Source organism: Anarhichas minor, unplaced genomic scaffold, assembly GCF_050575085.1.
Source record: "Anarhichas minor isolate MPS153535 unplaced genomic scaffold, ASM5057508v1 ptg000007l, whole genome shotgun sequence".
Lineage (NCBI taxonomy): Eukaryota > Metazoa > Chordata > Actinopteri > Perciformes > Anarhichadidae > Anarhichas > Anarhichas minor.
Window position 1 is genome coordinate 3273733 of NW_027466453.1, and position 26519 is coordinate 3300251.

The 26519-nt window shown below is 39.6% G+C and overlaps 1 protein-coding gene and 1 long non-coding RNA gene across 2 annotated transcripts; both read right to left on the reverse strand.

Annotated features, from left to right (window-relative positions):
- Positions 1–8: 8 nt before the first annotated feature.
- LOC142939838 (uncharacterized) lies at positions 9–3145 on the reverse strand. The gene is made up of 3 exons (XR_012950235.1): positions 2395–3145; positions 1768–1829; positions 9–69 (listed from the first exon to the last, which is right to left on the reverse strand). It is a non-coding gene; the product is annotated as an uncharacterized LOC142939838 (long non-coding RNA).
- Positions 3146–4877: 1732 nt separating this feature from the next.
- Positions 4878–24725, reverse strand: LOC142939728 (NACHT, LRR and PYD domains-containing protein 3-like). Its single transcript, XM_076082872.1, is given in 10 exon segments — positions 4878–5902; positions 9710–9756; positions 10509–10682; positions 10857–11030; positions 11181–11354; positions 14715–14888; positions 15021–15194; positions 19309–19482; positions 19572–21372; positions 23416–24725. Coding segments are annotated over 10 exon segments (3831 nt in total). The 5' UTR covers positions 23798–24725; the 3' UTR covers positions 4878–5345.
- Between the last annotated feature and the right edge of the window lie 1794 nt (positions 24726–26519).

Consider the following 26519-nt stretch of genomic DNA (forward strand, 5'->3'; position numbering starts at 1 on the left):
CAAGAGGAGCCCAGCCGAGTGGCTCAGCTGCATCATCTGTCCATTGTTTTGTTATAGCATTCTGGAGTTCTAAGATAATAAAAACACAAAGATTCTGCCCTTTTAGTCAAATACAATACTAAGTTCAGTTGTTGCATTCGATATATTATTATGGTAAAAATTATTGTTTATAGCTGCTTTAAAGGTGCACCCCGATTCGAACAAAACCTGAGCAAAAATGACCCTGACCTAATTAACAAAGTTACCGAGGGGTTGGTTACGACCCCTTAAAGGAATAGTGTGTAGTTTTAGTTTGGAGCAGGGGTATTCAATTAAAGTTCAGCGAGGTCCAGTTAGAGAGAATTTCCTCATCCACAAGTCCGGAACACCAAATAATATCTTAAGTTGTGCTGTGATTTAGTCCCATATATATTGAAGTAGCCTAACAGTTGTATGTATGTCTGCTGAATGTATTGTTGTATGTATAGTTGTATGTATTATAATCAATTATGTATTATACATAATTATAGTTGTATGTATTATAATGTATAGTTGTATGTATTGTCTGTATGTCGTCAACATCTGACTGTCGAATCAAATAAATAAAGTTCAATTGAATAATATCTAAACAATATTCATCGTCAGATTTCATATTGAACTGGATTCATTATAAATAATATATACTCTAATAATAAATAAATGTTCAAGTCAAATGTAAGCTGAATTAAAAAATAAAATACACATCAGTAAGCTTTTGAAAAATGTGACTCTTAAAATAAAGTACTTCATTTTAGAAAAATGAATTGAAGTGAATTGTCTTTGCCCTGCAGCTTTAAATTCAGTTCATTCAGGTGTGAAGTGGTCAATCAAAAAATGTGCGATATCCATATTATTTTCATCTTCTAAAAAGAGAAATGTGCGTGCAGGGACTCTATCTGTAGTTATTAAAGCACTTGTTTCAGCTCTGTTCCTCTCTGTTAACATCATTGTTGGACAGTGAATTACTGTGTTAGGATTCTGATGGTATTGGGTTATTTTTTGTACCTTAATTTCGGATTTGAGTGGGTATGTTTGCTCAAAGGATCTGTGCTTTCTCTCGTAGTGGCGCTTCACATTACCGCTTCTAATAATCGCCAAGGTCTCTGAACATACGAGACTGGTTTTCAACTTTCTGTGGGGAGAATGCAGATATACGAGTCTGTCCATTCTTGGTAAAAGACTCTGGTCTCTCTGGTCTCGCTGTCCACATTTCTCTTCTTAGAGAACGCCATGTGAAATAACTTCTCTGAGGTCATTAGAGACGTTTCTGGGAGAGTTTTATTCGTTAAGATTTTGTCATCCTTGTTATTATCACACTTCAGTTTTCAGCATCTTTGCGTTGGCGTTCGCTACAGGGTTGATCCAGCATAACACTAGCTACCGTCGTATTGCTTATTTCAGGCTAAAAAGTCGACTATTTGATAAATCAATTAGTTAAAATTAGAGAGGTTATGGGTGAGGTGTGTCTCGGACATTTTAGGGATACCTCAACACAGTTCCTAAACTTTGCAACAACTTTAACCCAAAACACACATTTTATCACTGCACTTCAATGGACACCAGTCAAATATAAAAGTTCAGTTGTTGCCTAATGCTTCCTTTTTGTAGCCTTACACTGGTCTTGAATGGTTATAATGCAGAAATAGCTAAATAAAATACTCTGGAGCAGGAAATTTGTGCAGAAGATGTGGCACTGAATCCATCTTTTTAGAGGTTATTCTGTGAAAGCAGTGAGGGAGACAGCAGTACCTTTTCTCTCCAGACAGAGGTCTTGATTGAAGCTCTTTCTTCTCTAGATGGAGGGCTTGAATCTGTGTGGTGTTATAACAAGCCAGGGAAAAGAGAAGAGAAAAACAATGGGTATTGCATAAGCACCATGAAGTTTTTGCTTTTTGTTTTTTAAACCAAACATGATGATTGTGCAGTCGTCACTAAACGTTGTTGCAGGAAACGTATTTTTCAGCTAAACAGCCAGATTGACATTATGTTCTCCAGCACCGTATTCTCCAAGGAACAGACAGGATGTTGTGTTTGGCAGAATTTAATGAAGGAAAATATGTCATTTGTAAAACTGAAAAAGAGCACAAAAATACAAAAGGTAAGTCCCTTTGTAAATACTAAATAATATCTCGAGTACATCAGTAGATTACTGGCATAAACCAAAGTGGACTGGTGCTTAAAAGTATTTCAATGTAAGTAATAAAAGATTAAATACAACAGTAAATATCATTTACACAAGCACCAATGCTTTAACCACTAAACACTAGTACATTCATATGTAGTTGGCAGTAAACTAACTATCAACAATACTGTAGTCAAACCAAAGAAATATGAACCCGAACATGTTAAAATAACTGTAAATAGTAGATGACTTACAGATGAAGCCAGTTTTGTGGACTTTAAGGCAAAGGATTAAGAGGATTGTACGCTGAGATTCTCACTCTGAGTCCATACGCAGAAAGGAACTTTCTGAACATCACTTCCTGTTACTCTGAACATTTACGATTTGCTCACTTCCTCTTTAGTGCAGCTACTCACAATCGTCACTAGGTGTTACTAAAGAACATACAAAATAAACCAATACACTGATTCAAATACAATGATGTTGTTTTGTCTACGGCCTGATGGGGTTGATGCATTAAGTTGGAAGTTCCTCTCTAGTGTCTAAAACTATGTCCATGCACTCTAAACATCAGATACATAATGCTGTGGCACACATTCCCTTTCAGCTCTGCCAGCCAGACCAACACCTGAGGGAAACATCTGGCTCTTTAGCTGCTAAATGCTCCACTATGTTCACCAGCTAGACGCTAACTGGTCCTTTCTGCGGTTTGAAACTATTTTCACTGAACACGAATACAATAGCTTCGTGAAGCTGAAGGGGAGCCGCAGATTCAGGTGATAATACTCTGAATGTTCATCACATTGTCACATTGTCATTTGATACATTGTCACTATATAAAACGAGAACATATTGTTTCCAGCTGCTTTAAAGGTGTACCCAAATTTGAACAAAACCTATACTCACATGACAGTGACCTAATTAAAAGAAAGTTGAAACTGTTTGGATCCCCATTTTTATAGTATAAAACAAATTAAGGACATTTTCAGTTTTGCTTCGGGTATTTCTTAGCTCCCTCACAACTTGTCAGGTTTAATCCCTTATCTAACAGTAGCTCCTCATAAACCCAGGGCAAGGTGTAATGACCACCTTCAGGTGTAATCAGCTCTGCCAGCCCGACCAACACCTGAGGGAAACATCTGGCTCTTTAGCTGCTAAATGCTCCACTATGTTCACCAGCTCTATCTGACACAGAGACAGTGAGGAGCCTGATCTAAAAACAAACCCAGGGTAGAGGGGTTCGGTGAATCTGGAGTAGAAAGTGTAGACTTGTGTGTCAGAGGAGATCTTGTACAATCTTGTACTCTTGTACAGGACAGAGTGCCAGCAGGCCAGTCCAGATACACTGCTGCTCTGGGAGTTTCTTTGAAATGGGTATGTAAGATTGTTTGTGTGTTATTGTGCCAAAGATTGCAACCCCATTTATCGAAGTCCAGGCTCCAGGACTTGTCATTCCTTCCAAACCAGCAGTCATCAGCATTTCCTCTCCTTTTCATTCCTCGGTAAGCCACTGCCATGTAAGACAATCCCTTAGTCTCAACTTCCCAGTAACAGCGACCAGTCAACCCAGTTGTACACAGCAGCTGTTGTAAGTCATGAAATCTCTCTGGATGATACGGATGAGGCTGTTTCTCCTCCACACATTTCACCTGTCTGTTGTCCTCAGACAGTATTAGCTGTAAACGTCTGAATGTCAACTCTCCAAAATAACAGGAGTGACACTGCTCCTTTTCTTTTGGTCCCTCACCTGCAAAATTCCTCCATCCGAAACAATGTCTGAGCAAGAGAAGTAGAAGAAGTAGAGACTGTCAGACCTGAGGTATCAGCTCCGCCAGCTGGGACGAGGATGAGGGGGTGCGGATGGACGGTGCTGGACCAAGTGCGCCTTGTTCCCTTGCTGTCTTTCAAGCTCTCCCGGCGTCACCCTCGTTCACCCACACCCTGAGAGGAGAAGGGAGAAAAGCAAGGGGGGCTTGATAAATCCAGCATTTCCCAGAGATAGAGGTGACATTCATCAAGACTAGTCAACAGAGTGCGGGCATCGAGAGACAGACAGCCCCCTCTGCTCCATCTCTCCATCCTCCAGGACATCCAGCCCCCTCTGGTCCGTCTCCAGGACATCCAGCCCCCTCTGGTCCATCTCTCCATCCTCCAGGACATCCAGCCCCCTCTGGTCTGTCTCTCCATCCTCCAGGACATCCAGCCCCCTCTGGTCCGTCTCCAGGACATCCAGCCCCCTCTGGTCTGTCTCTCCATCCTCCAGGACATCCAGCCTCCTCTGACCTTCAAGTTTCTAAAGTTATATTATGCTACTTCTACTCTGTTACAACAGACGAAGCTGCAATCATTTGTTGGAAACTAATTATTTGACCTTAATTCTGCAAATGAAACATGATTCCAGTGAAGATTTTTCCAGTTGTTTTTTTTATTATCAAATAAAGCCATATACTCATAATTTTACAGTGTACTAGCAACTGTATGATAACCCCCCCCCCCCCCCCCCTCCCCCTGCCCCAAAGAGTTCTTAAGTGAAAGTTTTACACAGTAATTTGGTATGTTGATAAGAGGCTGAAATTGCAGATTTTGCAGATGCACTCTGAAAACTTCAAAGGTAGGTACACTATAATCACAACAGATGCCTGTTTTCTTTGATTTTATGTTGATCTGTTATCTGTACAGGCGTGGTGGAGGCTCACTGAGGCTGCTTATCCCACCGGGGGTGGGGAGGGGGGGGGGGGGCTGTGGTATTTATATTTAACCAGTTTTTTGATTTCCAAAAAAGTGACAGTGATCACATTATCAATAGTTTTGGTGTCGGTCACCAAACATTAATGGTTTAATTTACTCATATGTGATCCAGTGTAATTTTAACAACAGCGTCATGTATTACTCTTTGTTTACTGTAAAAATGCTGTATACGGTACAAATAAACACACCCACACCTCCGCACAACCCTGCCGACTGGTGCAGCGTTGCCGGATTGTGAATGACTGACGCCGAAGGCAGATTTTCTGTTGATACAGACACCGCCACACACTTCTACTGGGCCATGAATGATTGAGAGGGATTATTTTTGTATTAGTCGATACATTGTTTTGCAGGAAATGCTGCGCATCACACCTTTAATTTTCTGCTAATGCAAAACATTCTTTACCCTGCCCCTGGTATTTTCTTTTTCTTTATAATTTCCTCATTTTAGGAGATTTTACCACTGAATTCTGTCTGACAGACGTTCCTTTATCTGACACAGAGACAGTGAGGAGCCACATGTACAACCAAACCCAGGGTAGAGGGGTTCGGTGAATCTGGAGTAGAAAGTGTAGACGACTTTGTGTGTGGTCGAGAGGCATCCGTAGAAGGACAGAGTGCCAGCAGGCCAGTCCAGATACACTGCTGCTCTGGTAGTTCCATTGTAATCTAAACATAACTTTGTTTCTGTGTTATTGTGCCAAAGACAGTGACATTTATCAAAGCCCAGACTCCAGGACTTGTCATTCCTTCCAAACCTGCAGTCATCAGCATTTCCTCTCCTTCTCATTCCTCGGTAAGCCACTGCTATGCAAGACGGTCCCTTAGTCTCAATTTCCCAGTAGCAGCGACCAGTCAACCCAGTTGTACACAGCAGCTGTTCGAAGTGATCAAATCTCTCTGGATGATACGGATAAAGCTGTTTGTTGTCCACGAATTTCACCTGTCTGTTGTCCTCAGACAGTAAAAGCTGTCTGTGTGCTGTGTTTGGGTCCAGTGTGACTTCACAGGCATCTGATAGAGAGACACAAAGCAGTAGAACATACTGTTATAGACCCTTTTATAGTAGTAAACAATGATGACGTAACAACTGTACAACCTGTTATATATTAACACTGCATGCTTTTCTCCCATCAACCTTCACCAATTGACTTTAACAATTTCCACTTCTAAGCGATTCTGTGTCTTAGACCTCATCCGACAAGGCTGCTTAAAGACATTTTACCTTAGTTAGCACCTCTTTACTAGATATGATCAACCTGTCTTTACTAACAGGCCATGTACCACAGTCCTTCAAAGTAGCTGTAATTAAACCTCTTCTTACTTGATCCAGAGGTGTTGGCTAACTATAGACCGATCTCTAACCTTCTCTTCCTTTGTAAGATCCTTGAGAAAGCAGTTGCGAATCAGTTTTATGACTTTCTACGTAACAATAGTTTATGTAAGGATTTTCATTTAGGATGTAGAGTGCATCATAGCACAGAGACAGCACTGGTGAAAATTCCGAATTACCTTCTAATTATATCAGACAAAGGACTTGGCTCTGGACTAGTCTTATTAGACCTTAGTGCTGCGTTCGACACCATTGAACATTACATCCTATTACAGAGACTTTAATGCTAATCAAATGATTAGCATTAAAGGAACCCTCTAAAGTAGGTCTTCAACGTTTTTCAGGCCAAGGACCCCAAACTGATAGAGAGATGGAGCAGGGACCCCCGACTATATATATTGTATAAAATTGTGTTTTATATTAAACTGGGCCTAGTGCCATGTATAAACATACCTATTTATTGTGTATTCAATACTAAGCTATTCAAATAATACACAGGTTCACATATTCATGTTTTTATTTTAAACATGTACAAGGTACAGTGAGTAGAGTGGCTGTGCCACTGCCATTTATAGACATACCTTGTCAACTGATACCAATGCCAATATCAACATTGTCTGTCAATTGCATGATAATCATGCACACAAGCTATTCAAATTGATTTTTTTATTTTAAACAAATGTGGAAACGAAAATGAGTGATGGCCTATTAGTGCCACTGCCATGCATAAACATAACATGTTTTGGAAAAAAAAAAAAAATTAAATTGTCTAATCAACCAAATATTTTGCGGACCCCCTGCAGTACCTCCGTGGACCCCCTAGGGGTCGCGGACCCCCTGTTGAGGACCTCTGCTCTAAAGGGTTAGGTGCAGAGTGCTGCAGCAAGTGCACTAACCAAAACTAAGAAAAGAGATCATATTAGCTCATCGTAGTGCTGGGCTGTATAGCGGGTATACCGGTTTTAATTTCCCGTATAATATGAATTTTTCATGCACCGTCATACCGGTGCATAGCCGAAACAACTGCTGTCGCTCTTCAACAGGCAGCTAAATATATTGTTCACCGCTAGGAGCGCTACGGTCGGAGCTAGTTGTCTTAACTGTATTGAGAGGGACCTCTAATCATGGTTATAACTTTATAACAACAATTAATAACCCACAACTAACGCTCTTTAAAACCTTCCTAACCCGAGAGCCCCCCCAGCGGGGGGTTACGGAGAAAGTTTAGCGTACAGTGTGTCATACAATGCACTTCTCAGAAACAAATATAATGAATGCTTCACACATAACTCTGTTGCCGTGGCAATGCTTTGTTCGCATGAAAACGCAAGCTGATTTTTCTGTGACTTGGGATACTCAAAAACCCATGGAACTTAGGTGATGAAAATACAGATTTCATGTGGATTTTTGGCTTGGCCGTTATAAATTGCTTCGATAGCAAATTTTAAACAAAGCAGCCCCAGCGCCTCGTTTAGCCTACATGTATGAAATTTGATCGGCACATGTATCACATGGCGACTTAAAAAAAAACTCACTTCGGACCATGCTCTAAAATCAACTCAAAGTCGGCCATTTTGATTTTTGTGTGATTTTTCCCTTGATTCTTGCCACTTTTTAGGCGCTATACTTTAACGAACTCCTCCTAGGAACTTTGTCAGAGCCACTTCAAATTTGGTCAGTACAATCTAAAGACCTTTGTGATTAAAAGTTATCAAAAGCTTTACGTTTGGTGGAATGGCCTAGCCGTGGCTTGGCGGTCATTTTACGTGACTCCCATTAAACTACGTTTTTTTAGGCTTTGTATTTGAACAAACTCCTCCTACAGAGTTTATGCGATCAACATCAAATTTGATCAGGACGATTTAAAGACCTTTATGATGAAAATGTATGAAAATGGTGAGTTTTTATTGAACGACCTTGACGTGGCGTGAGCCCACTTTGCTCCCATTTTGTGCCATTCACTATGAAAGAGGGAGTTGTTGTAACTCCGAGGTACATAGTCCAATCTGCCCTAACTTTCTTATGCATGATGCTAATGATGTTAACAGTGCAAACAACGGCAACAGTGCTGACAGAGCCAGCAGTGTTTACCCGAGGGGGAACTGGAAGGGGGGCTCTACGCTTTCACAAGCGTTACCAGCAGTAACCGCCATATGAGCGCAGTGCAGAGAGCGGCCTGTGAGATAGCCAGTGGGGCACGCTCACATGCACTAAAAGGCATGCACGGTTTTGAGAATGAAAACATTAAAAGTGAGCAATTGAGTTTGAACTAAAAAAGCATGGGTGTACTTATCGGGTGAAAGTCCCATGGTGGCATTGAAATTTGACATTTAATGAAGTATATTTGAGTCCTCTTCAGTGTGGTAACACCAGGACAAGCATCATTTAAAAAAACAATCTTTAAATGTCTGAATCATTTAATTAATAGCGGTTTCCCAACTACAGCAGTAGTAGTATAACCAAACTTAGGCCACAGGCAACACTGCTAACACTCATGCCTCTGTGATTGTGTGTACAGACCAGGGTCCATGCAAAGTACTGCAGCTGAGGAGTGATTTTACCCTCAATAAAGGTTATGCTCCTACTAAGTTGTGCAGGGTATATAAGACACATTGGTAATATTTGTAACAATTTACTAATATTATTTTGTATCAATCCATATGTAAAACATCTGTAAGAATAATCTTTAAAGATTAATAGTAGGGAAGGGTCCATACGACAAGGAATCTACTTTGTTCTCAGTAATAAAAAGAGTAGGAAATTGTTGCCCTGTATCATCAACCGTAGATCAAAGATGTGTTGGGTGCTCTTGGAAAATGGGGGGAAAAAACAGGAGGAACAAAAATGCAATCCAGGAACTCCAAAATAAAATAAATAATAACAAGGAAGGAAATATAAAGCTACTACAAGGGAATTGTATTTGATTTTGGCGGTCCCTGTGGACAAAAGTGGTAGTGCTTTCAAGCACCAGAGTCGCTTTTGAAAACCTCTCATTTTACTGCAGCAGGGTCTGACAGTCTGCCTCGCTCAGTCCTGGTTCTGGTCCTTCCGTGCCTCCCTTCCCTCCTAGCGGGCCCAGCAATACGGCCTGGGTCTCCAGCAGCGTGGTGTCGGTGTTGGATTTCAGCGTGACCTGCAGAGCAGCGAGGAGAAGCGCTGCTAGAGCTAGAGCTAGAGGAGGAGCCCCTGCTGCAGAGCGCGGAGGTCTGCACCTCTTGCCGGTGCTCCGACTGCAGGTCGAAGGCAGCAGCGAAGTTAGATCTTGGTCTGTCTACGGTCGCTGCTGGAGGCCCCGCTGGAGTCTGAGCTGAAGGAGTTTCTGGCGAACCTGTATGTTTTCGTCTGGTTTTGTGCAGAAAGCCTTCGATGCCTATCTTTGTGGCTGAATTACTACAAAGCCAACATGTTTCGATCACTGCAGGTCTTCATCAGGACATTTTGGAGTGCCTGGATTGCCTTCTTGTTTATCTAATTTAAAAAATACTTACACTTCCGCAGACCAGCTTTTAACCTCTGCACTCCGCCATGGTCCACTCTGAAACAATAAACATAGTAAGAAAAGCATAAGCTACGATGGCCCTCAGGTGTATAAAACGTTTTTAGAAAATAAATAAAAAAATGAAAACGAATTTCACGAATTGTTCAAAAATGTTTTTGGTTGTGCTATGTTTTCTAAAACGTACTGTTTTGCGCCCCAGGGCCACCGTAATAATATCTTTGACAGTAAAATGTAAGATTATTAAATATTATTCATTAGAAATGATTTTCCAACCCTGAAATCTATGCTAACATTTAACATTAAAATTTGGTCTAGTTTTAGTAGTTTTTGCTAATGTTTCTGTCAGTTATGGTAATAGTGTACTCACCAAAGTGACTGTTTGGGTAATAATTTTACATTTTGCCTTTTATTTTTATACTCAATTCCCGAGTTGTAATAAACATGAGTATCCTTTAAAGTGCCAGTGTGTAACTTTTCTATAGCATATATATAAGCAGAAATGGAATATAATATCCATAACTATGTTTTTATAAGTGTATGAAACTTAAATGAGCCCTTCATATCTACATCAGGAGCAGATCCTCTTCATGGAGTCCGCTGTGTTACACGGCGCTACCACAGTTTTGCAACTGTAGGTTCACGTTACCACAGACTTGAAAGGGGAGGAGTAAATTAGTTGCAATATGCAACCACGCCGCTAGATGCTGCCAAATCCAAAACACTGTCCCTCTAAGATTTGGATGCTCCTGTCGAGGAGAGGTACGCTCTCAGCCCTCTATGAGCCATACTTTAGAGTCTCCAGCCTCCACTGTGGATCGTCCAGTCCAGCAGAGAGGAGCTTCACTCCTGCGTCTCCTGGATGGTTGTAGCTCAGGTCCAGCTCTCTCAGATGGGAGGGGTTGGAGCTAAGAGCTGAGACCAGAGAAGCACAGCCTTCCTCTGTGACCTGACAGCCTGACAGACTGTAAACATGAATCAATACTCAATTAATTGTTGTTTTGACTGTGAAGATTCAAGGAATCAGGACGCAGTAACAACAACCATTAATACAACTGATCTGGACTCGTAGATCACACACAGGTTAACAATCTGGTCATGTGAGAGAAAATGTTTGTGTGAGAGCCTTTAAATCTAACCTGAGAGTTTCCAGTCTACATTGAGGAGTCTCAAGTCCGGCAGAAAGAAGCTTCACTCCTGAATCCTGCAGGTCGTTGCTATTCAGGTCCAGCTCTTTCAAACTAGAGATCTGGGAGCTGAGAGCTGAGGCCAGAGCTTCACAGCTTCTCTCTGACATCTTACACTCACTCAACCTGGATACAATTAGTGATGATGACAAAGAAGAATCTTTCATTGGTTTGCAACAAAAGAAATCAGGCAGACAAGAATTGTTTCATATTTTTTAAATTCTTAAAAATATATATTGTTGTCTCTAAAGATAACAAATATTTCATTCCGCTGACCTGAGAGTTTCCAGGTTACAGTGTGGACTCTCCAGTCCAGCAGAAAGAAGATTCACTCCTGAATCCTTCAGGTAATTGTTACTCAAGTCCAGCTCTTTCAAGATGGACGTCTGGATGGTGAGAACTGATGCCAAAGTTTCACAGCTATTTTTTGACAGGTCACAAGCCCTTAGCCTGAAGAAGAAGAGAAAATGATTAAACAAACGTTAAAAAAAAAAAGAAGCTTTTCAGCTTGGTCCCAAGCTAAAAATGACGGCCAGGACCTGACGCACTAAATTCATTGTGTATAAAGATGGACTTAATCCCCATTTGGTATGAAGAAGATTTTTTGTTTTTCACCTCTGCCCCAGTAATAATGACACCCACAATTTCCTATAGATTTTCTTTGGTGTACAAATGGGGGAAGTCAAAGACGCTCTGCTAATCTGGTAGATGGAAACATGCTGACACCAACATATCGGCCTAATGGGGTACAAATATAAGGACAAAGTCATCAGAGGACAAGACTCCATTAAAGCTCATCTAATGGGCTCCTGTAATGGCAGCTACATGTACAGGCCTTCTCTTTTAAGACCCATTTGTCGCCTATAGTTGCTTACATTTTAGTGATTTGGCACAATTCCGGTAAATGTATGCTGAATTAGCCATTAGCGGTTTCTGTTTGCAATATACCCATGGATGTAAAGACAACTATAAACAGATTGCTGTAATACGAAAACTTGGTAGCACTTTATGATAACTACACACTATGAAGCATTAGTTAAGTATGAGTAAACACTTAATTCATCATTTATAAAGCATTGTTCCTACATTAATAATTCATTAGTATGCAGTTCATAACAACATTATAAATGTTTTATTCTTGATTAATAAGCCTGTCTATTATGTGCTTCATTATTGTGTTTTCATACTTTATAAATGATGGATTCCCCATTTGTAAATGAAGTATTATATATTTTACAAACCAATTATTAAGGAGTTGTAGATGATTAATAAGATAATTTATAAAGTGTTAGTAAATGATTAATAACTTATTTAGATGTACATTATTCATGCATTTATATATATAATGGTTCGGGACTATGTTAATATATGCTTTATAAACGCATATTAATACTGCAATTCATGATTAATTCATGATTTATTAAGGTAGTTACTACTCGTTAGTAAAGTGTTTTATGTGACCTCATCTAAAGTGAGGACTATTTATGCCTTACAAAGCATTTATAAATGACATTGAAAGGCCAGCAGTGCCTCAAAACACGTTTTTGAACAGAACAGGCAAATAGACACAACACAAAGTGATCAAAAACATATTAATATTTATTGCAAGATGCAAACAATATACTGTTAAATACAAACCCCTCATCCATTAACCAGGAGCTTTGCATATTAGTTTACATTTACTTATTTAATTATTCATTTCATACCAAGCATATCGACCTCATTCACATCCACTCCACATATAACAGCTAGTTAGCCATCTGTCACCTGGATTGCTCTATTTACAACGGAGGTGACGCGTTAGCGTGCGCCTGTCTCAGGACCTCTAGTGTTAGCTGGAAGGCTAGCTAGATACTCATCCTCCATAAAGTGTAACGTTACGTGCCAGCAAACTAAGAAACAAACAGACGGGCATTGGAGGCCCGTCAGCAGTCATTCTTTCTGGCCCAGGTCTGCGCGCCCTTCCAACTTAGGTCGGAGTTTTCCATCGCGTAAGTGCACTTCCGTATCAGTTCGGGAGCGAAACGTTTGTCCCACGTTGATAACGTAAGAAGCGGTCTTTTCCTGTGTAACGTTACGTGCCAGCAAAATAAGAAACAAACAGACGGCCATTGGAGGCCCGTCAGCAGTCATTATTTCTGGCCCGGGTCCATCACGTAAGTGCACTTCTGTACCAGTTCCTGGGCGAAACGTTTGTCCCACGTTGATGACGTATGAAGCGGTCTTTTCCTTTGTCCGTCTCACAAGCGGGATTTCGTTTATTGTAAACAATGAACAGATTCGGCCGGCTGCCATCGGGACATGCAACTGAAGAAAAGTACGAACAGTGGAGATCGATATGCTCGGTTAAAATGAATAATTAAATAAGTAAATGTAAACTAATATGCAAAGCTCCTGGTTAGCTCCAGTCGTATATTTACAAACGTTTTATATACAGCCATGTTCTCCTGAAGGAGAATGTCTTTGTTTGTTTGTTTCTTACATGACTGAATGGATGAGAGATTTGTATTTAACAGTATATAGTTTGCATCTTGCAATAAATATTAATATGTTTTTGATCACTTTGTGTTGTGTCTATTTGCCTGTTCTGTGTTTTGAGGCACTGCTGGCCTTTCAATGTCATTTATAAATGCTTTGTAAGGCATAAATAGTCCTCACTTCAGATGAGGTCACATAAAATACTTAATAAATGCTTTATAAGGCATAAATAGTCCTCACTTTAGATGAGGTCACATAAAACACTTTACTAACGAGTAGTAACTACCTTAATAAATTATGAATTAATCATGAATTGCAGTATTAATGTGTTTATAAAGCATATATTAACATAGTCCCGAACCATTATATATATAAATGCATGAATAATGTACATCTAAATAAGTTATTAATCATTTACTAACACTTTATAAATTATCTTATTAATCATCTACAACTCCTTAATAATTGGTTAGTAAAATATATAATACTTCATTTACAAATGGGGAATCCATCATTTATAAAGTATGAAAACACAATAATGAAACACATAATAGACGAGCTTATTAATCAAGAATAAAACATTTATAATGTTGTTATGAACTGCATACTAATGAATTATTAATGTAGGAACAATGTTTTATAAATGATGAATTAAGTGTTTACTCATACTTAACTAATGCTTCATAGTGTGTAGTTATCATAAAGTGTTACCTATTTAAAAATATGATGATTGACAGGCAAGTTCTGAAGCGTATATTTGCCTCCCCTTCAACTCTCCCCATTGGGAGCCTTTTAGCTTTCTCTTTTGTCTTGCTGAATGTCTGTGTCTATTACAGACAAATCCTATAATTTCCCAATGGCTACAATGCCTTTCAGAATGATGAGTTATGTAGTGTGTAACTATATGAAGTGCTGTGAAGAGGCGTTAATCTTATTTCTGGATGCTCTGCTAGAGCAACTTGTACTGTTGCAGATTTGTGCAACAGGATGTTGGATCAACCAATCAGCTAGCTTGACCTCTGCATAGGTTTGCGAAGACATTTATGTGAATCTCTGCATCAAAACCACTTAGTTAGGCTTAGGAAAAACATCATGGTTGGGCTTAAGATAAGTACTTAAACTAAGTAAAATGCTTATGGAAACAATGTCAAAGGGAAAACATGTCTTTAAAAAAAAAACAGCAACACCCTGGGACACTGGTCTTGAACACGGGTCTCCTGCCGCCCACCTTAAGCGGTCTGTCACACATTTTTTATTTGGTCACTTGTTCAGCATATTCATATTGATGTGTTTACATTGCAGTCAGTACAGATAGTACATAAACCAGCTGACCTGAGAGTTTCCAGTTTACAGCGGGGATTCTTCAGTCCGGTACTGAATACCAGCACTCCTGAATCCTGTAGGTGGTTCATACTCAGGTCCAGCTGTCTCAGACCAGAGGACTTGGAGCTAAGGAATGAGCCCACATCATCACAGCTATTCCATGTCAGCGCACAGCCAATCAAACTAGAAAAAGAATAAGTGATAAAGACAAACATCAGTCTGGATTAGCAAATAAAAGATTTTCAGCTAGTGTTAAGTCACTCTCTAAATAACAGCCTCCAAACAGATGTAGGTCTGGTTAAACAGAAAGCTGACCTGAGAGTTTCAAGTCTACAGTGTGGACTCTCCAATCCCACAGAGAGCCGCTTCACTCCTTCGTCCTTCAACTCGTTGTAATTAAGGTCCAGCTCTTTAAGACTGGAGGACGGGCGACTGAGAACTGAAGACAGAACTTCACCACTCACGGATGTCAGGTTACAGTTAGTCAGCCTGTAGAAGCATCAATTGTTAAGATGGACAAATACTTAGAAATAACTTTTAATTATAATAAGAATATAATAATAACTTTATTATAAAACAGAGTTTACAAAGTGCTTTGACAGACAAAGCAGCAAAAGCAAGGCAATAAGAACAATAACAGAAAGCTCAACAGTGAGGCCCAACAAAGCACAACAAATAAGGTAAGAGTTAAACCCGGATAAATCAGTACAATAGATGAAACAAAAAAAACAATCGATACGATTTAAATAAAATAAGAAATAAATAAAATACAATGAATAAAAAGATTTAAACAAAAAAAAGCTAAAAGTTGGGTTGAAACCACTTTCTCTAAAACTTTTGATAAAAACGGAAGTTTAGAAATGGGTCTACCGTTGCAAAGAACAGAGGGATCAAGATGATTAGATTTCATCTTGATCCCTTGAGGTTGGACCACAGCATGTTTAAGAGTCGATGGAACAGTTCCTGTTGCTAATGTGCAATCAATAATCAATAAAATACTGGGCCCAACTGTATTAATAACCTCTTTAAGAAATGTAGTTGGTATAAAATCAAGACTGCACAAGATATGATTTCAGCTAAAAAGGACAGCGATACAGGTTTAAAATTGCTAAAATAACTAGGAATAAAACACGTACATGTAAAACACGGTCTGGGGGGGTAATTCGTTGCCTGATGTCCTTGACGCTATTTGTAAAAAAGTTTAAAAACTGCTCTGTGAGGCATCAGTAAAATGAGAGAGGGAGGGGGTGACCACCGAGTCAAAATTCTCGGATTCAAGTGATTTGCTCAAATTAAGTTGGAGAAGGAAGCTCTTGCTTCTTTAACTGCCATTCGATAAGTCCTCATTGCATCTTTCCAACTCTCATAAAATACATTTTTGTTCCTTTCTCCTACAGTCTCTCTTTAAATCTTGGGTGGATTAATTTAGCCAGGGCTAACCCTAGCCCTATTTTTAGGCCTCTGCTCGAAAATTGCATACCCATACTAAAAAGAGTGTATTTCTGCAACTACAAGGTATATTTGAATAATTGTGATGTGATAATAAAGGTAACACTTGTTACCTTTTGTTCAGATGAGATTTGTTCAGATGTGTAAATGTCAGTGTATATGTTACTGGTTAAGAGTAAATGAAGATGGCACACAGCTCAAATCGAAAAGTTTCAGGTTCGCCTGAAAAAAAAAAGCACTGAAAGCATGAATATCTCTTTTGAATGATGCCAACGAAAGTTTAAAACTCTCCCAAATCATAGCACAACATGTGAACAGTCTCTCTGCACATTTTGACTTTGATAAAGTGAAGCAGAACTAAATTAGAGAGGTTTTATTACAGAGAGGTCAGGCGAGGTCACAAAATTGTAATTTTGGAACCAGCTGTTCCATTCTTTGGAATTCCATTAAAGGTTGTATAAGGAACATCGCAATCTCATACTCTTCTCATCTCAATAAAACTAGACTAGACCAAATTAATGATAATGAGACCACTCTAAAAAGTTTGGAGTATGATCAGAAAAATACTAGCTTCTCAGATGATAGGGAAAAACAAATTAAATCCATAAAAATGTAATTAAACTCCCCCTTAAGAGCCAGAGCAGAGTTTCTAATTCACAAATCTAGAAGATACTACAACTTCAACGGATCCAGACCAAGCCACATGTTGGCTTTAAACCTACATACGGGTAATAAGTCTGCTAGTATTATTGACTCTGGCCTGAAAATGTTGTCGGACCCTAAAGAGATAAACTCAGAATTTCATTCATTGTACTCTAGACTGTATGCTTCCGAAGTTCACTTTGACAGAGCTAAATGTGATAACTTTTTACAAAAGGTCACATTCCCAACTCTCTCTTTGGATGAGTCCAATGATTTAGGGGCCCACATCACTCTGACTGAACTTAGAGATGCCATTGCGGGGATGAAAAGGGGAGAATCACCGGGATGGGATGACATTCCTCCTGATTTTACTTCACTTTTTGGGATCTGTTAGGTCAGTTTCTACTAGACATGATTAAATGTTCTTTTGAAAGGAATTGCTTTTTAGAAGACATTAATTTAGCTTTATTATCAGTATTACCTAAACCTGACAAAGATATTACCCTATGTAGCAACTACAGACCCCTGTCCATCCTTACTACCGAGATTAAAGTGTTTGCATGTGTTTTGGCATCACGTCTTGAACCATATGTGACCAGATTTGTTCACTGTGACCAGACGGGCATTATTAAGTCACGATTGGCTTCTGATAATATGTGCCGCCCTATGCACATTATTCATGGTGCGAAAGATATCGCTTCCCAAACTGCTGTCCGTAGCTTGGATGCTAAAAGGCTTTTGATAGGGTTGAATGGGATTATTTGTGGGAAGTATTGGGAAGATTTGGATTGGGGACAAATTTTATTAAATTGATTCAGCTACTTTATAAAAATCCTACGGCTATGATTGTTACTAATGGGATTGCTTCCCCCCGAATTTCACATTACACGTTCCTGTTGTTAAGGCTGCCCCTTTAGTCCCTCTCTATTTGCTTTGTCACTTGAACCACTGGCACAAACTCTAAGAGAACACCCATCTATTTTTCCAATAACTGTCAATGACACCAATCATGTAATTTCTGTATATGCTGACAATATTTTATTATATGTTGACAAAGCCCCTACCTCTATTCCTACCTCTATTCCTCACATTTTAAGCACCTTTGCAGAATATAGTTCCTTGTCAGGTTATAAAATAAACTGGACCAAATCAGCTCTTTTACCATTAAATCAACATTAGATACAGAGATCCCTTCCTTCTGATATTGTTAAACACTTTAAATACCTTGGAATTGAAATTTTCAGTGTCTGTATACCAAAAAAGATTATATATAAATATTATATATATCTATATTATATATAGATATATATTTCAGATATAAATATCTGAAATATATAATCAAAGTGACCACTGACCTTGCTATCCCGAGAGCCACATTGCTATCGTAGCTAAAAAGTGTATATTATGTAACAATTAGTGCTGGGCAACGATTAAAATATTTAATCGCGATTAATCGCATGGATTTTTTCCGATTAATCGCGATTAATCGCATTGTTATGGCAAAGTTCAATAATTAATTCAAAAGTAGTGTATTGCGCACTTTTATTTTAAAAGTACTGCTATATGAACAAAAGGGCAATAACATTTGGTTCACGAGATGCAAGTAGCATGTTTTATACTTAATGTGAATATAATTCATACTTTGTTGGCATCTTATTCTGAAAACCGGATGTTCGTCTGAATAAACCGGATGTTGTCTCACGTTAATCTTTCCGCTAACTTTCAAAGTCCTTCGCTAGCTCCCGATCTGTGCCGTTTAAATGCGTTTACCATGAATTTCAGTATATAGGTGCACTAAAGTGTAAGTGTCTGCTGAGTTGACCACGGAGATCTGAGTGTCTGCTGACTTTACTGCAGCGATGTCCAGTAGTCTCCAGGGAGAGCAACAGCTGGTGCAGCTTCTCTCTTTATTTCTGCCCCCCCTCGACCAGAAGCGGAAGTCACCTTTTCTCTACGGCAACCCTGAAGGGACATCATATCTCCAATACAAAACAATAAACATGAGACAGTCTGTTACAATAATAATGAATTAAAAATACTTACCTGTTTTTTTTAATATATTTTTTTTTTCCATCTCAAAAGGCTCAAGGACATACACACACACATTCACACACACACACACACACACACACAAACACACACACACACACACACACACACACACACACACAACTGACTAGGATGTTTGCTGGCTTTTATCCCACTGTTCTTGTCATCCTCTTGTTGTATATGTATTGTCTCTTGTCTTTCAATTTTAAAAAAATAAAAAATTATAATAAATTAAAAAAATGCGTGATAAAATAATTGTCGGCGTTAATTAATGAATGCGTTAACGCGAAATTAACGCGTTAACTTGCCCAGCACTAATAACAATATGAGTAGTAGCATGCCACCTTAAAAAGCACATTCATTAACAATATAAAGGCAGGACATGGACACCAACACAAACATGTAAAAGATAATCACTTTGACAAACTGATGTTATTAAGAGCCTTAAACAAATCAAGCAGACCTGAGAGTTTTCAGTCTGCATTGTGGATCCTTCAAGCCATCCGTGAGCACCTGGAGGTGTGGATCCATCATATTGTTGTAACTCAGGTCCAGCTCTCTCACATTAGAGGTCGGGGAGCTGAGAGCTGAGGCCAGAGCATCGCAACTTCTCTGAGAAAGGTTACAGCCACTCAACCTGAGGATGTCACAATCAGAAAGAATGAACAAGGACCTAAAAATGTAACATTTACAATATCAAATATGTAAAGTAAGTTGTGTACCTACAAAGATAGACTGGAGGCTTGAAGCACTGGAAGCAACCTCAGAAGACTTTCCTCTGAACCAGAGAATTTCTTCAGGTCAAACACATCCAACTTGCTCTCTGATGACAGTAAGATGAAGACCAGAGCCGACCACTGAGCAGGAGACAGTTTGTCCGTGGACAGACATTCTGAACTGAGGTACTGTTGGATTTCCTCCAACAGAGAATGATCACGCAGCTCATTCAGACAGTGAAACAGGTTGATGCGTCGCTCTGGAGAGGGATTCTTCCTGATCATCTCCTTGACGTACTGGACTGTGTCCTGATTACTCTGTAAGCTACTTCCTGATTGATTCAATAGGCCTTGAAGAAGTGCTTGATTGGTCTGCAGTGAGAGGCCAACGAGGAAGCGGAGGAACAAGTCCAGGTGTCCATTTGGACTCTGTAAAGCCTTGTTGACTGCACTCTGGAAGAGCTGATTGACTGAAGATTGCTCAGTGATGAGAGCAGACTGTTGGGAGGTTGATTGTTCTTCTGACAAGATGTTGACACCAGAGTTGACGAAGGACACAATGACATGAAGGGCAGCCAGAAACGCCTGAAAGCTGAAGTGGACGAAGCAGAAACGTTTGTCCTGATTCAGCCCACGGTCCTCCTTAAAGATCTGTGTGAGCACGCTTGAGTACACAGAAGCAGCTTTAATGTCAATGCCACACTCTTTCAGATCTGCTTCATAGAAGATCAGGTTGCCTTTCTGCAGCTGCTCAAAGGCCAGTTTTCCCAGAGACACAATCATCTTACTGGTCTCTGTGTTCCAGAGTGGATCTCTCTCAGCTCCTTCATGATATTTTGCATGTGCCAGTTTGGACTGATCTAACAGAAAATGGATATACATCTCAGTCAAGGTCTTGGGCAGCTCTTCTCTTTCTGTGGTTTTCAACAAATCTTCCAGAACTGTCGCAGTGATCCAACAGAGGACTGGGATGTGGCACATGATGTGGAGGCTTCATGATGCCTTGATGTGGGTGATGATTTTGCTGGCCAGCTCCTTATTCCTGAATCTCCTTCTGAAGTACTCGTCCTTCTTTGGATCAGTGAACCCTCTCACCTCCGTCACCATGTCAATGAACCTTGGAGGGATTTGACTGGCTGCCTCGTGTGTTGTGGTCAGCCAGAGGCAGGAAGAAGGGAGCAGTTTCCCCATGATGAGGTTTGTCAGCAGCACGTCCACTGAAGCTGAGTCGGTAACATCAGTCAGGATCTCGTTGTTGTGGAAGTCCAAAGGAAGTCGACACTCATCCAGACCATCAAGGATGAACACAATCTGGAGTTTATCAAAACCACATATTCCTGCTTCTTTGGTCTCAGCAAAGAAGTGATGAAGAAGCTCCACCCAGCTGTATTTTTTCTCCTCAAGCAAATTCAACTCCCGGAAAGTGAATGGAAATACGAACTGGATATTGTTGTTGACTTTGTCTTCGGACCAATCCAGGGCAAACTTCCGTGTCAAGACTGTTTTCCCAATGCCTGCTGCTCCTTTTGTCAGTAATGTTCTAACTGATCCATTTTGACCAGATAAGCGTTCAAAGAGGTCTTCTATGTTGATAGTTGGTTCCAAATCAGCTGTTTTTCTGGATACTGTTGCAGTTTGCCTGACCTGTTGTTCCGTGTCGACCTTCCCAGACTTGTCCTCTGTGATGTAGAGGTCAGTGTAGATCTCATTCATCAAAATCTGCTTTCCAGATTTTGCGGCTTGCCCAACCAAATGCTGAAACTTGTTCCCCAGGTTGGATTTGACTTTACGCTGGCAATCAATGAGAGTCTCTGAAGGAATGTGCAAGAAATTATATTGATTACAATGTGCTATTTTTATTGTAGCAATGCTAACATTTCCAGATAGACATAAACCAGGACTCCAGATTGAGGCAAATGCAACCAAAAATCTGTAAATGTGACTAAACGTTTTCATTGGTCACACCGGTGGGCCTGACATTTAGCAGGTCTCTCTGTGTGTAATTGAGTGAGACTGCAACCTGTACTCCTCCTCAAGTGCCATCACAATGTTAAGGATTTCAGTATTAGAAATATTATAAGTAGGATTAAATAACACCCCTAGTGGTGAGTAGAAGTGTCACAATAATAATAATGTCAAAATAGGTTAAAAAGTCACAAAATATTTACTTATGGAATGTATTATGTTTACAATATTCTTACTTGTAGAGGATATTATGTTACAGTATTTTACTCATTGAATGTATTAAACCATAGAAGTATAGTCACTAAAGGTATTAAAACACTGTATGAATAGTTTTGAGGGTCAGAAAGGGAACATTTTGAGTGAGACTTTACAGAGGTGCAGCAGAGAACAGAGGGATGGACAACTGACCACCAGGACCTGAGGAGGAGTCCGGACGACTTCAACCAAACACTGAGATGATAACTGCCCCAAGCCAGGAGGGGCTATTGAATTTCGGCCAATCACAGAGGCTGATACTGGACATTTAAACTTTCGGACAGAGACTTTTAAATATAGGCTTAGTTCCAGAGGGTTTTTGCCAGAGTTCGCGCCATTACCACTCTGGGTAGTTTACCAGCTGGGCTGGGCTATTTAGTGGGCCTTGTGAGAACTCTGCCCTGGGGACATATTGATATTGATAGAGTAATTCAGTTTGCAATTGTTCTAGCTTCTCTTGTTTATTAAATACTTTTTGATTGTTAACCGGATCCAGTTCATTTTTGGTGCGACTGGAAAGTCCAGCGGTCTGGGTCTCCCCTGAAAACATCTAACCCTAACAACAACCTTAAAATAAATGAGTAATTCAAAATGAAGACATCTACTGACTGTTTTTTTTATCAAGAAAAGTGCTGGTGACACGTGCCCATTACACCTGTCCCCGGCTCTAAAAATCCCAACAGACACCCGACATCATCGGCGGACGTAACCACTCCAGCACCTGTCTCCCCTTTTCCTGGTAAAATGCCTAATCCTGACCAGCGATGCCGGATTCATTTCTGAGGGTGGCCTTGGCCATTTTCACAAGATAGTACTGTGAGCAACAAAGCTCATGGTGTGGCATTTTACAAGTTGTTTTCTTCATCTCCTTTCGTTCGCACGGGGCAGGGGCTTTAGGTGGGAGGGCCAATGGCCCCTTGGGCCTCTTCTTGCGGCGCTCCTGTGACCCAACATCTTTAATGGAGAGGGCCTCATCTCAACTCAAAGACATTTATCTGCACCTTTATTCCTATCTACAAGCATTTACATAAGTTAAGAAATTTCCAATATGTATGGCAACTGACAAAAGGCATGGTGAAAAATGTAGTCTGGAGCTCACAATATTAACCATTCAGTTTATTGCTGTTGAGTGGAGTAGCAGGCTGATTAAATATTGAAAGACTCATTTGTAATTTCTGATAGCAGACTGTCACGCAACACAATTTAATCCTTTAATCCTTTAATCCTACATTAACAGTTATTTTTGGCCACTTGGGGGCGGTGCAAACTAGCTGTGAACACAACACAGATGAACAGTATATTCACCTTTTGCGTTGATACTGTGAATCTGTTCGCAAACAGTTGCTCATTTATACACTGAGCAGTTATTGATCAACTATAGCATTCATTTATGTGTTTGTTATCATCTGGCTAAGTCCAATATTCATTCTCCTTCTAGCTCTGCAATAGTTGGGCCATGTGTATTGACTGGAGGCAGATTGTATTCCCAAAAGTTGGTCCTAAAAATGGGTTAGCACATCTTAGCCATGGTCGCAGGTGTCATTCATCACACTGCAGTCACAGATTTAACTCTGTTTCTATATTTTTATGCATTCATTTATTTTCCTTTTTTCACCCTTTATTGTTTTACTTACCTTTGGATGTTGAGCTGATGTTTGATAATCGCTGCACCAAGTCATTCTTATTGATTAACTTCAAAACCATAATTGTCACCTCCACTGCATTTTTTTCGTAGGTCTCTATGATCTCATCCACTGTGTCCATCCTGTCCGCTTTCTCTAATTGGCTCCTTGGGATTGGTGAAAAGCCTCCCAAGACCTCAGCCTGCTGCAGGTACCATTTGAACTTTTTGAACTCTCCATCTGCCAAATCCTCCAATATTGCCAGCAGCTCTACAGGTCTTGCCATGGTTTCTTCTTGCTGAAATACCATTACCCATAGAAATATAATTGGATTAAAACAGGCATTGTTTCTATTGTCTTTTGACTTCACAGAAAAGGGCCAATGTTGCAGCATTAGACCCAGCGCTGCCACTGGCCACCAGCCTGCTGTTTGGCTTATTTACTGTAACCAGTGTAGCATTTAAAGCATGGTAGAATGAGCAAGCTAACTAACTAGCCAGCTATCTGCTAGCTAGCTGGCTTGCTAATTCCACCATTTTTTAAGGATCATCTGGTGATTGCAATGTACTTTCCTACACTGTAACAAGTGTGTGGATGAAGCATTAAGTTGTTAAAAGTTACTACTGCCCTGCTTGTTTTAGTCGTTACTGCAAAACCTCACCTCAGTTAGTCCACAACTTGTCATAAGTCGGCTTAGTTCATACGGAAGCTCGCTAAAACTGTTGCGATTGCAACAGTACACATTAAAAGGGCCGCCACTCTGACCATCCTGCTACGTTGATTAGAATGGGAATGTCTGATCTACTCTTATTCTATTTCCATGATTACACATTGGTAACAATTTACAATAAGGGTGCATTTATTAACATCCATTAAAAACTGAAACATGTTATGTAGTGTTAAACAGTTGAATGTGTTAGTTATATGAACTACATTTACTCAAGATGTGTGTATTTGTTAAAGGGGTAGTCTAGTGATTTAGTGCTTTACTTCCACAACATTGGGATTCTCAAAAGAGACAGATCACATGCTCAGATCAGAGCATGTTCTAACTTTTAGTCTCTAGCATGGGCGAAGCTCTAAAACACTGGATGACATGTTTCCCATAGTGCAACTTTGTATTGTCTTTCATAAAACCACAGAGCAAAAGTAGACTGAAGTTCCCCTTCAACTTGTATGCAAAATACTTTGTAATTATGGCAATTGTATAGTTAGTTAAACCAATTATATTTTTGAAATAAATATCCTCTTGATATATTTTCGAGCCTGACCTAAAGCTATAATACTTCATGATCGAATTAATGACTGAGTGGACCTTTGAGTATTGAATACTGACCGCCTGCAGGCTTGAATGGTGGCTCTGACAGGTTAGTAGCTTGCTCCTTTGTGGTGGATGGCAGCTGTAGTCAGCTTGGAATAACAAAAGGTTGGAGTGGATCAAACACCGAAAGCATCAAAACAGCTAAAAAACAGGACCATAAAACAGCTTAAAGGGGACATATCAACTCGTATTTTAGGTTCATACTTGTATGCTGGGTTTCTACTTCAACATGTTTAAATGATTTAATGTTCAAAAAACACATCATTCTTCTCATACCGTCTGTCTGAATATACCTATATTCTCTCTCTGTCTGAAACACTTCACTTTAGAGCCTGTCTCTCTCAGACCCAACCCCCCACCCCAGATATCCAAATGTAAAGACTGAAAAAAAAAATATTTCATGATATGTCCCCTTTAATTATTCAAATATAAGTCAATGTCTAATATTAACTATCAAACCATTTCATTGTTGTGAGGGGGTCATCATACATCTACATGCTGACTGTTACCCACATTATCCGATCTAGAACTGTAAATCTGCCCTAAATATGTTTCAATAAAAGAAACCGCAGTGTTGAATTAGTTTTAATAGAATGCAATTAACTGTAAAATGTTGTGCACATTACCTTTCCATGTTAAAGATAACCTGCTGCCACACTGATTGGAAGTAGACTAGAGAGAGAGAGAGTCAAGTTTATCTACAAAGCCGCTCGTCACTGTGACAGCCTCAAAATAACTTGCAGACCGACGTTGTGCAACAGTTTCAGAAAGAAGAAAATAGGGTTCTTACATCAATTACAGGTAAACATCAGCTGGTGCAATAGACAATAGCAGCAAGAGGGGCCCAGCCGAGTGGCTCAGCTGCATCATCTGTCCATTGTTTTGTTATAGCATTCTGGAGTTCTAAGATAATAAAAACACAAAGATTCTGCCCTTTTAGTCAAATACAATACTAAGTTCAGTTGTTGCCTTCTATACATTATTATGGTAAAAATTATTGTTTATAGCTGCTTTAAAGGTGCACCCCGATTCGAACAAAACCTGAGCAAAAATGACCCTGACCTAATTAACAAAGTTACCGAGGGGTTGGTTACGACCCCTTAAAGGAATAGTGTGTAGTTTTAGTTTGGAGCAGGGGTATTCAATTAAAGTTCAGCGAGGTCCAGTTAGAGAGAATTTCCTCATCCAAAAGTCCGGAACACCAAATAATATCTTAAGTTGTGCTGTGATTTAGTCCCATATATATTGAAGTAGCCTAACAGTTGTATTAACGTCTGTATGTCGTCAACATCTGACTGTCGAATCAAATAAATAAAGTTCAATTGAATAATATCTAAACAATATTCATCGTCAGATTTCATATTGAACTGGATTCATTATAAATAATATATACTCTAATAATAAATAAATGTTCAAGTCAAATGTAAGCTGAATTAAAAAATAAAATACACATCAGTAAGCTTTTGAAAAATGTGACTCTTAAAATAAAGTACTTCATTTTAGAAAAATGAATTGAAGTGAATTGTCTTTGCCCTGCAGCTTTAAATTCAGTTCATTCAGGTGTGAAGTGGTCAATCAAAAAATGTGCGATATCCATATTATTTTCATCTTCTAAAAAGAGAAATGTGCGTGCAGGGACTCTATCTGTAGTTATTAAAGCACTTGTTTCAGCTCTGTTCCTCTCTGTTAACATCATTGTTGGACAGTGAATTACTGTGTTAGGATTCTGATGGTATTGGGTTATTTTTTGTACCTTAATTTCGGATTTGAGTGGGTATGTTTGCTCAAAGGATCT